Consider the following 12729-nt stretch of genomic DNA (forward strand, 5'->3'; position numbering starts at 1 on the left):
GCTTATAAGAAATCAAGCATAAATTTAGCAATTTATTTCTAGACTATCAATTATATTCCATGGATGCATATATCTATTCTTATGTCAGTACCACAGTCTTGATTATGGTTATTTTGCATTAAGTTTTGAAATCAGGAGTATTACAGGTCAGCCCATTTTGGTTTTTACTATCAGGGCTATTTTGGGTTTTAGGGTCCTAGGGTCCCTTGCATTTCCATGATTTTTGGGATCAGCCTGTCAATTTCTGTAAAAAGAAAAAAGTTTGGATTTTTATAGGGATTGTGTTGAATCTGTAGGTCAACTTGCAGAGTACTGTGACCTTAACAATATTAAGTGTTTCATTCAGTGAATATGGGCTGTCTCTCCCTTTATTTAGATCTTTAACTTCTTTCAACAATATTGTTCTGTAGTTTAAAATGTCCAAGTTCTGGGGGTGCCTGACTGGCTTCATCAGTGGAGCTTGAGACTCTTGATCTTAGGGTTGTGCGTCTGAGCCCCACATTGGGTGCAGAGTACTTAAAAAAAAAAAAACAACCATCTTTACAAAAACAAAAAGTAGTATACGTTTTATATGTCTTTTGTCCAATTCATTCCTAAGTATTTCATTCTTTATAAAGCTATTGCAAATAAAATTATTTAATTTTTCAGGTTGATCATTGCTGACCATAAATACAATTGACATTTGTATAGTCATCTTAATTCCTGCAATCAAGTTTAACTCATTTATTAGTTTTAATAGATTTTAGAGATTTCTTTAGGATTGTATATATATAGATGTTGTTTTCTGTGATAACAGTTTTGCTTCTTTTCCAATGAGGATTGTTTTTTTCTTGCCTAGTTGCTCAGGCTAGCACCTCCACTAAAAGGTTAAATAGAAGTGACTAGGATGGACATCTTGTCTTATTCCCGATCCTAAGGGGAAAGCAGCCAGTCTTTCACCGTAAGTATAAGGTTAGCTGTGAGATCTTTGAGATGCCCTTTATCAGGCTGATAGAGTTACATTCTATTCCTAGTTTGCTGAATCATTTTAAAATGAAAAGGTGTCAGATTTTGTCAAATGCCTTTTCTTCACTTACTGAGATCACAGCTTTTGTTCCTTTACTGTATTAATATGGTCCACATTAATTGAACTCACAACCCCAAGACCAAGAGTTGCATGCTTTTTTGACTGAGCCAACCAGTTGCCCCCAATAATCCTTTTTCTATGTTGCTGAATTTGGTTTATTTTTGAGGATTCTGAATCTATACTCATAAGAGGTATTAGTCTATAGTTTTCTTCTATGTCTATTATTTTGCCATCAAGGTAATAACAGCTTCATAGAAGGAGTGTTCCTTAATTTTTTGGGAAGAATTTGTGAAGGACTGGTGGTAATTCTTTAAATGTTCAGCAAAATTCACTAATGAAACCATCTGGTCCAGGAATTTCTTTGTGGTTAGTTTCTTGGTTACTAATTCAATCTTTTCACTTGCTACAAGTCTATCCAACTTTTCGACTGCTTCTTCAATTTCAGTGATTTGGTATTCTCATATTTTTTTGTAAGATCAGTAGTGATGCCCTCTCACTTCCGATTTTCTTAACTGTCTTATTTTCTTAGCCTATCTAAAGATTTGTCAATTTTGCTGATCTTTTCAAAAAAACCAACTTTCAGTTTCATTGATTTTCTCTATTTTCTTTTTTACCTTATCTTACTTGATTTCCCCTCCATTCTTCACTATTTCCTTCCTCCCTTCTTTGGGTCTAGTTTGCTCTTTTCTAGTTTCTGAAGGTTACTGATTTGCTAACTTTCTTCTTTACAAGAAACATTCGGAGGTATAAACTTCCCTCTGAACACTGACTTAGCAACTCTCCCTAAGTTTTGGCATTTTGTTTATATTCACCTCAGTATATTCTCATTTCACAGTTGTCATTTCTTCTTTGACCCATTGGTTAGTCAAGAGCATATACTTGACACATACTTGTGAAATCCCCAAATTTCCCTTTTTATTTATAATTTAATTCCATTGTGGATAAAACCCCTCCTTTGGTATGATTTCAATACTTGAGGTTAATGAGGTCTGCTGATGGCCTAGAATATGGTCTGTCCTGCAGAATATTCTATTTACACTTAAGAATGTACATTCTGCTGTTGCTGGATGGAGTACTCCACAGAACCTGTTAGGTATGGATTATGGGTTTATAGTGTTCGAAACTCGTACAGGCATACCTTGGAGATATTGCAAGTTTGGTTGCAGGACTCCAAAATGAAGTCTGTGGCTTTCCAGTGCATATGAAAGTTAGATTTACTTTGTATCATAATGCACCAAGCAGGAAATAGCATTAGGTCTTAAAAAACAATGTAAATACCTTAATTTAAAAATAATTTAGTGTTAAAAAATGCTAATCAGGGCACCTGGGTGGCTCAGTTAAGCGGCTGCCTTCAGCTCAGGTCATGATCCCAAGGTCCTAGGACTGAGTCCTGCAACAGGTTCCCTGCTTAGCGGGGAGTCTGCTTCTCCCTCTACCCTTCTCCCCAGCTCGTGATCTCTCTCTCAAATAAATAAGGTCTTTTAAAAAATGCTAATCATCTGAGCGTTCATCAAGTCATAATCTCCAATCACAGATCACCTTAACAAGTACAACGAAAGCATTTGAAATACTGTGAGAATCACCAAATTGTGACAGAGACATGAAGTGAGCAAATGTTATTGGAAAAATAGCACCGATACAATTGCTCGATGCAGACTTGTCACAAACCTTCGGTTTGTAAAATATGCAATTATCTTCAAAGAGCAATAAAACAAGGTATGCCTGTATTTTTTCTTTTCCCCCCTGGGGCTTCGAATTACTGTCTGGTGTCACTTACTGTCAACCTAATTGCTTCCTTTAGTATTTCTAGCAGGGCGTCTGCTAACAATAAATTCTCAATATTTATCTGGGAAGGTCTTTATTTTGCCTCCATTTTTTGAAGACAGTTTTGCTGCATGTAAGATTCTTAGTTGTAAAGTCCCTCCACTGCCCCTAGCACTTCACGTACGTTATCTTAATGCCTTCTGGTCTCTGAAGTTCTAAGACACAACTGTTAATTTTATTGATGTTTCCATGTGAAGAGTCATTTTTCTTTCACATCCTTCAAAATTTCTTACAACTATGATGTGCTTGCACCTAGGTCTCTCTAATTTTAACTTACTTGGAATACTTTAAGCTTCTTGTATGGGTTAATGTCTCTCAATGAAATCTATAAGTCCTCAGCAATTATGTCTTTTTCTGCTCCCTTCTCTCTCCCTCCATACCCTTCCAGTACTCCCAATACAGGTAGGTTGGTGCTCTTAATGGTGTCCTATATTTCCCTAAGATTCTCTCCATTTTTCTTCATCCATTCTTCACTGTACTTCAGATTGCATAATTTCTATTGATCAATCTTCACAGATTGATTCTTCCAACAGCTCAAATCTACTGTTCATCCCCTGTAGTAAATTTTTCATTTTAGGTACTATCCTTTTCAACTCCAGAATTTCCATTTGATTCTTTTAGAAAAAATTCTATCTTGTTATTGTTATTCTCAACTAAAACTGTCACGATACTTCCCTTTAATTCTTTAGACACAATTTCCCACAGCACACTGAGCATATTTGTAGTAACTGCTTTCAAGTCTTTGTCTACAAAGTTTACCACCTGGGCCCTTTCAGAGGCAGTTTCTGTGGTCTGTCTGTATGGATAACACCCTCACATTTATTGTTGTTGTTGTTGAAATCTGGGTACTTAAATGTATTGTAGCGGGGCGCCTGGGTGGCTCAGTCGTTAAGCGTCTGCCTTCAGCTCAGGTCATGATCCCAGGGTCCTGGGATCCAGCCCCGCATCAGGCTCCCTGCTCCACTGGGAGCCTGCTTCTGCCTCTCTCACTCCCCCTGCTTGTGTTCCCTCTCTCACTGGCTATTTCTCTCTGTCCAATTAATAAAATAAAATCTTAAAAAAAAAAAATGTAGCAACTTGAATACTGAGACTACCCACTTACTTCCTGGGTTGGTGTTGTTTGTTGGTTGTTTAGTGACTAGGCTAAACTAACTCAAGTCAAGTCTATCTCACCCACAGTGTTTTTCCTCAATTTTTACCTTTCAGCCTTGTTACCTGGAGGTTGTTCCTGGCTCAGCATTAGCCCCTTACTGGTCAAAGGCTATAATTAAGTCCCCTTGGCTAGTTAGACTGCCCTTTACTACTGGATGTGAATGTGCTTGGAGACTACCATCACAGTTCAAGTAGTAGAACTAGTAATCTGATACGTTTTCTTCCTCATCACTCACGAGGGTAGTCTTAGGCACGAAACAGAGTCTTTCTGACTACAAGGGATATATTTTATCCCTTTTATTTTTAAAAGGGATAAAATTTTACTTTTAAGCCTGGCTTCTTAGGAGTTGCCCCTGGGTCATGGTAGCTTGTAAATCACCCAGTGTTTGGTCAGAAGTTGAATTTAAGTTCTTGAGCCAGTGAAGCTTACAAAAAACCTTTACTGATGGATTGGTGTGTGGACTGAAGAATGCTTTCAACTTGTCCATGTCCTGCTCTGATTGCTTCTGAGTGGGTGCAATCTAACGCATGTGCAGAACATTCGTGACCCCCTACAGTTGACTGTGTTCCCAGGAGGGCTTGTCTTGGCTGTCTTTATCTAGATCTCTGTTAAACATTTGGTTGCTCTGCAGTTTCACTGGTTAATATAGTTGTAATATATGAAACTACAAGTTCCCTCTTAATTGCTCTTCACCAAAATTCCCACTGCTTTTAATAATGCTCTTAGGAATGGCATGCTCTGGTCCAAAACCCCTTCAAGCCTAACTGCTGAGATCTTCGTCCTCACAGCCTGTCTCTCCCTCTGGGCAGAACTTCTGTGCCACTAACAGGAGCTGGTGACAACACAGCAAGCAGCTTCTCCCAGAGTGGTACCTCTGGCTCTTTGAGTGGTGCTGGTACGTGGGAAACGGTAATGGCCCCCGATTTTCTCAGTTTGTCCCTTTAGACATAGAATTTCCATCTTATGACATAGCAAGCTGCCACGGGACTACTGGGGCTTCAGCATTCTCAGACCGCCATGCCTAAAGTAAAGTTTCAGCCCTATGAGTAGACACCGCACATGATAAGGGAGTCTCTGTTCTACCATGACTGCCTTAGAACTGAACTTCTACAAAACATAATTGGTCAAGATAATAAATGTCAACAGCCTGCACTTCTTATGGTGGAACCACAGCCCTAGACTGGCAGCTGTGGGGAGAGGGAGTAGAAATTGTGGCTCCAATGCCACAGACTCTTGATATTCTTCTTAAAGAGATTTTCTTGAATAATGGTTTAGCTATTTTCTGTATCCCCTTAGAATAATTCCCAGGTACTTTCAATGATTATTTAAAACCAGTGAAACGACTGTTTTGTTAAGGAGAAGATCCACTGAGGGGCGCCTGGGTGGCTCAGTCTGTCAGGCATTCGACTCTTGATTTCAGCTCAGGTCATGACCTTAGGGTTGTGAGATCGAGCCACGCGCTGGGCTGCACACACAGAGTGCAGTCTGCTTGATGATGTTGTTCTCTCTCTCTCTCTCCTGCCACCCCCTTGCACCCTCTAAAATAATAATAAAAAAAGAAAAGGTCCACTGAACATCTTACTCCCACCATTCAACAAATCAAACCCTTCGTCCCATGGTTTTTTTATTGTCATCACATGTTCTACATGTATTAGTTGGTACCTTTCCCTTTCTTTCAACATGGACTGAGGAGTCTGTATTTTATTTAATGGGTTATTTTTATTATTTATTTTGACCTAATTTTGGCCAGTAAGAGCCAACTCCTATTTGTTTTTGACATGTCAACAAGATTTTTTTTTTTTTAATTCAAGATTTGAGAGAGAGAATGCACACACACGGAGGGGGGGGGGGAGAGAATAGAGATTGCAAGCAGACTCCCTGCTGAGTGTGGAGCCCAACATGGGCCTCGATCTCATGACCCTGAGATCATGACCCGAGCCGAAATCAAACAGTCCAACGCTCACCCAACTGAGCCATCCAGGCACCCCTTAACAAAATTCCTTACGCCCTTTCTAAAATAAGATGTCGGAGGACAATCTCATGTACTTTCCTTACACCAGGCCTTGGAAATAACCATTACTCTAGAGAACTATAAGCTATTTATAAAATGAATACTCAATTTTTTTAAATCACAAAGAGCTCACACAGATTTAACCATATTTCATGACCAATGCATAGGAATGAGCCAGAGCTGAGAAAGTCTAGACCAGGATTTGACCCTAACACAGAGAGCACTGCTGGTGAATGACGCTCACGAAGAAATCTTTTATGTGGAAAAATGTTCCTGAAACTTTCCAGTATTGGATGTAAGAGATTGGGAAGAGGTCACTGGAAGTGGTAGTCCTTAGAAAACAGAACGCAAAAATATGATATACAATGAAGAGGAGTCCTACAACTCTACCCAGAAACCAGGAAAAATGGTAAATAAAACTATCAATAAGCATTCAAGTCAATTCAGTGACTACCCTACCAATAAGGCAAAATGTGAGTGAAAGTTAAAAGTGGTCTTCTACTTTGTTGTATGCATGAAAAAACTTTCAATGGATGATTTGTAAGCACCAGTATCTGAAGACACTACTAGTAAGAACACAGGAGTAAATACTGGAGAGAATTTTAATAAATTCATTACTTTATCTATATAATATTAAAACAGGGGAAAGAATCAGCTGACCATACTACTGTTAAAACCTTTTTTTTTTTTTTTAAAGATTTTATTTATTTATTCGACAGAGATAGAGACAGCCAGTGAGAGAGGGAACACAAGCAGGGGGAGAGGGAGAGGAAGAAACAGGTTCATAGCGGAGGAGCCTGATGTGGGGCTCGATCCCATAACGCCGGGATCACGCCCTGAGCCGAAGGCAGACGCTTAACCACTGTGCCACCCAGGCGCCCCTGTAAAAATGTTTTATTCCAAAACTAAAGATGTTGGTGGAGATGAAAAAGGGCAGGACAAATACGTAATACTGATATAATAGTTATCAGAAATTAAGAGTATCGGAAAATTGTGGAAGCTTGATGCCATCCTGTGAATAGTATGTCTCATACCTAATGAGATCTATGGACTACTTCTATTATAGAGACAAAAGCTATAATTTACTTTAGAATTCCAAATTCAGAAATCGGTGGTTAATGTTACGACAGAAGTGACTTAATACTACAAAAAGTTTATTAAAACAGAAGAATTTTACTAGTTTTTTAAAAAGTACTCCACCCCTCCCCCATATTTAAGGATCTGCAGAGCGACCATTTGGTACTGATCAGAACAGTACTGTAATAAAGGAGGAGAAGCTACCAGTTAGGAGAAACAGAAGGTACGACAATGAATTCAGGGGAACATCAATAACAAAAATCCAAGAGCTTACTACTATGTGCTGGGCATTGTCCTAGCATACGTAACTTGCCCAAGGTCATACACCTAATAATATGCTTTTAGTCATTTTCAAATCTAGACAATCTGAGTTGTATCAAGAGTCATACCTGTCATTTTATGGAGCTACAGACAATTTGAAGAGGGAAAACTGAAGACTGAGAACCTTCTTTTGACAATAAAATTGAGATGAGGCAATGACTCATGTAGAATTTGACTAAAACAAAGCTGGCAACCCTAGTGAGGCTGAACTGCACATGCACCATCACTTCCTGAGTGCCCCAACAGCATAGTACTCAACCTTCTGGCAATGAAAAGAATTGGAACACCACATAACAATGAAATAAGTAAAAATCAGCATTGCAGCACATATTTATATGGCTCCATTTTGGGGGAAGGCCTGCAATGGCATTTGTGAGGACTCTGTACCAGCAAGAAGAGATGAGACCATAACAAATAATCTGCATTATGTTAAACTGAGCCCAGATGGCTTGAGTGACTGGGTATATTACATGGAAAACTCTTGCACATATCTCAGATTTTGGTTGCATATGGTACAGAACATAAATTACACGGTCACGTGCCTATATTGCCTCGATTGCCTTATGCTGCTTAGAAGGAACTCAGGCCTGAAACGGTACAAGATCACTGCCTGGTGCATATCAGCCACCTGATGCTTAGATTGCTTATCTAGCTCTACAATCTACTACCTAGAAGGACTCAGCTGGCCCAGAGTGGGTAAATCAAAGAACAAAGGAGTCAATACAAATTAGTAGGCATATCTGAAGTACTGCTTAATTTTTTCCATGTTTACCTGAATTTTAGATGGGAATATATATACCCTGTGTTAAGCAAATCCTATGATTTATAAGCATCTTGGGATTTTATTCAAGAATGCCAAGAGTCTAATCTACTCTTCAAATACTGAGTATTAGAAATACCATTTTAAATCTGTAACTATTAGCTTCTGCAGACTTTCATCTAGTATAAAATGTTAAATCAGTAGTATGTTAGGTAACTACTATGCTCAAATCGCTTTCTAGCAGTGGTAGTACAAAGTTTTCTTTCTATGGCTACGGGAACAAAGTTGGGCCTATAAGACAGTGGAATGTGTACTAAAAACGCACCCTTACTCTAGCACAGATAAACACAACTGCCAGAGGACAAAAAAAGAGTACTGAAACACAGCTTCACGTATGGCAGGAACTTAAAAACTAGCTGTTGAAACCTCAGGAAACTCTACCCTAGCACATTTAAACAAATTCGCACTTTGAAAACCAACATAAACATGTGGATTCTTATAGTTTCACATCGTTGTTCTTGTGAATTTTCTAATTCACAAAGTCTGAAAGACTTACGAAATAAGGACTTAGGATTATAAAGGAACTATAACATATACAAGAACAACTTAGACAACACAAATTTTCATGAAAAAATAAAGGTGAAGGTAAGTAAGGAAACAAAGGTTCAGAATGAGTAAAGTTCATTCCAAAGAAGGTAACAACCAATTACATAATACAGGTAGGCAGAACTCCCGGAGAAGAAAAAGAAATCAATTTAACAAGGAGAGTGGGGAAGGTAAGCAATAAAGGAAGAGCTGTGAAATGGTTGGCTTGGAATTGAGGGTGGGTAAAAATTGAACATAAAAAATGGAACATGGACTCATAAAGTAAGACAGTTAATAAGACCCATTATTGACCATCTTTTAAAATACTTATGTTGTCCATTTGTGAGGTAACTGGTGAAAAAAATGTTGGGAAATTGCTGTTATTCCCTGTATTTCATGTGAGCTTACAATACATACCTCTAGCATACAGCCTCATGCTTTCCATATAAGTTGCAAGGTTTTCTGCTACCAAAGTAACTAGGGCATGATTGTGCTGAAGTTGATTGATTAAGTCATGGCGATAAAATACATGGGGACTTCGCTGAGTTTGACTGAAACGAGAAGAACTTAACAATATAATTAGGCAATTAAACTCTGTTGTAATCAAAAGTTCTTACACAATCTAAATTCTTAGCTACTACTTAAAAAAATTTTAGATGGTTTACCTCATGACAGAATTATACTCTTGGCCATTTACTTTCTTTAATAACAATATCAAGTAATTTAAAAGGAAATAATGCCTCAGAAAATCAGACATTTATTCCATTATTTTTTTTTTTTAAGATTGTATTTATTTATTTGACAGAGATAGAGACAGCCAGCGAGAGAGGGAACACAAGCAAGGGGAGTGGGAGAGGAAGAAGCAAGCTCATAGTGGAAGAGCCTGATGTGGGGCTCGATCCCAGATCGCCGGGATCACGCCCTGAGCTGAAGGCAGACGCTTAACCGCTGTGCCACCCAGGCGCCCCTTATTCCATTATTCTTATTACACGGAAACTACACATTAATATTTTCCAATCTCACAACATGGGCATCTACCTCGACGACTAAGTTCTACTCCTATACTACAGTAGTACTACAGCACTTGTGTAAGTTTACATGATTATTTCCAGAATTATAAAACAGAACATAATCCTTGCAAGGAGAGCACCACAATGATTATGCTATAATAGTGAAGAATCTGATCGAAGAAAACGCATTCTGTAAAATTTTACTTATTAGCCATTCAAAGTACATTCTGGAACACTTGGTTTGTAGCTGTATTTGCCCACAGGTATCAGCAGAAAGACATCTAAGTTCCTTTTCAACCTGTTCTGCTACCTTCACTGAAACCAATAAACTCTCAGAGCCATTACTATTCTAGTAGAGATGAAGCCACTGTACCCTGAAAGAGTATGTAAACTACTCTTTCTACGACGGACAAATTAATTCGAGAAAGGCAAAAAGGCATTACGTACAGTGGCCCAAAAATCAAAATATGTCCCTCATATAAATGTTATTGCTATTAAATTATATGTCTGAATTTTCTCCACTGTTTATCCCTATAGCTTTTCTAATTTCATGTTTTTTCAAGCCTTTGGAAAAAAATGAGACAAAGTTCAACCAATGAAGCCAAAAGATATATGGCCTTTTCTGTTTTAGGCATATCTTAATAATCCAGAGCTGCAAAGGATCTTTGGCAATTATCTAATTTTACACATACGAAAAACACATTTCTTTCAATTAGTACATCTTTACAAGATGATGTAACTGCTTAGACACAAGGAATCCTAAATATTCTTAGTACTACAACTAGCTCTCTCTCTGCACATTATTTTTAACTTTGTACATTATCTGTTCCAACTCTTATAAAGAGAAAATATCAGGACAAATTATTCTAGTAACCAGAATTCAGCATGTAAGATGATTATATTTGAAGACCACTATTTATGAACACATACATATATATACATACATACCACTCTAACAGAAATTTAGCTAAAATCAATCAAAAAGTATTTTTAAACCATAACTTGTCATCGTTCATGAGTAATACAGAATATTCCTGATTCTGATATTTATCACTTCATTGTGGCTTACTTTCTCACCAATAAAATCAAGGATATGGATATGATAGAGGAATCTTTTGTTCCAAATTAACCCTTCTCTTAGCCCATGCTTTCTTTTGAAAAATTTGCTTTTACCAAGTGCCAATGCTATTTCTTTTAAATAAAATATAAAAATAAAAATATTGAAATTTTCTGTTAAAGGCCTTACCTCAAATTTTGAGGGGCTTCACCAAACAAACTACAAATTTCTCTAATTTGTTTCAGTGCAGGAATTACCCATTTGTCATTTGTACGAAGTTCTTCTATAAAGCGATCTATCCACTGGATCTTCTGTGTGTCACGGTCCTTAAACAAACAATTTCAATGTTTTAGATAGGTCATACACAGGAAAACTCCATCTCCAAGGATAAAATAGGGCTTTTCTTATAAGATCATCATCATAAGCATGTAATAATTGCAGAAAAGAGTTTAACAGTGTTAAAAAGCAGCAAATACATTTTTATTTCACATTTACTACCAAAACTACAAAAGGTAAAACAGTACTATCCAATGTTTCCAAGAATTCTACCATATACGAATTGTTATTCCATATGGGATTGTTTTAGCATAGTGAGGGACACCGAAAATTTCTATTTTACAAAGAAAATAATGGTATGGCAACTAAGTTAAAAAGTTTCACCAAAAATCAAAATAAGGACATATGGACATATATACAAAAAGATAAAAGGAAAGCAGTTATAAAAGTTAGCATAAACTCAAAATTATTTCAAATGTGACATTTCACTTCTTACACCTTATTTACTCCTTCCTCTAAATCAAAAGTAATCAGAAATGCAGGTTTCTGCACCTAAGAAGTCTGGATTACTCTGTGTGTATCTCTGTTTAATGAAATAATTTAAACTGAAGGTTCATATTAGTGTTTGATATACTAAATATTTAATGAACGGTCACAAGTATAGTAAAAAACTGAATGGCATCTGAATCACATACACCTATTTGAGCTTATTAGCTCTCACCTAAATTTCAGTTCAGTGGTGTAGCAAATAGTTTTAACAGTAGAAAATTAATTAATCAGCAATTTTCATTTTACTAAGAGTTAATAGTTAACTCTTGTAATGCTACAAGTTAGAATGCAGGGAAGCTGTTGTGTGATTTGCTCGAGGCAAGGCTCAAAATGTTTTACTATTTAGAAAATTCTATTAATTTTTCTTAATTTCCCTGTGAGCAAAGAAAATTCAAATTCTCTTACCTCTGAAGTCTCTCATCAGCTTTTGAAACTGCTATTTCAGCACCACGCATCTGACAATACTACCACTCTATAACCTGTTGTTGTTGTTTTTTTTAATACTGCCTTTCTCCCAAGGAGACTAAAATGCTTTTCAGAGGATACATAAAATTTTGACACAGAGACCTAACATGAGGAAGGCAGACTTACAGGAAGAAAGTGAGTCAATTCTTGAAGATCATTTCAAAAATAACATTGAAAGATGTGGGAACTACTGTTTCTAAGCCATCCTGAGGATGAAGGCAAGAGTCAGAAAAAGTGAACAAAGGGCACATCTTACCTGTGAGCAACTATAATCTAGTATTTTTATGTGGGCACTGAGAGCCAGGTCCATGATGTCTACAGGTACATCATCACTGTGGGCCAGATTCCACAGTAGGTTCAACACTTTGTGTGCCATCACGCCATCTTTATCATCTTCTGCAAGGCGACGAATCAGCTCAAGTAGCTTTTCACGCTGCTTTTTACTTGCATTTGTCCAACTGGCCTAGAAAAAAAAATTAAAATGACATGAAACCAACACATTTACCCATCAATGATTAAATTAAATGTCATGGGTTAACTATATTCATGGGAAAAACAACACAGGTGAGCACGGA

At 37.3% G+C, this 12729-nt stretch overlaps 1 protein-coding gene across 3 annotated transcripts in view; it reads right to left on the bottom strand.

Moving 5' to 3' along the window:
- The window catches only part of USP9X (ubiquitin specific peptidase 9 X-linked), a 162668-nt gene that overhangs the window by 65558 nt on the left and 84381 nt on the right, over nucleotides 1-12729 (bottom strand). For 2 of the 3 annotated variants that reach the window (XM_045804058.2, XM_045804057.2), the window contains exons 12-14: nucleotides 12411-12617; nucleotides 11054-11190; nucleotides 9215-9363 (exon numbers count right to left, since the gene is read on the bottom strand). In XM_045804058.2, the coding sequence (XP_045660014.1) occupies nucleotides 9215-9363; nucleotides 11054-11190; nucleotides 12411-12617 (493 nt within the window). The remainder of the gene's footprint in view (nucleotides 1-9214; nucleotides 9364-11053; nucleotides 11191-12410; nucleotides 12618-12729) is intronic. The other variant, XM_087859872.1, reaches the window with a different exon arrangement.

The sequence above is a fragment of the Ursus americanus genome, chromosome X (genome assembly GCF_024610735.1).
Source record: "Ursus americanus isolate L20-20 chromosome X, mUrsAme1.1.p, whole genome shotgun sequence".
NCBI lineage: Eukaryota > Metazoa > Chordata > Mammalia > Carnivora > Ursidae > Ursus > Ursus americanus.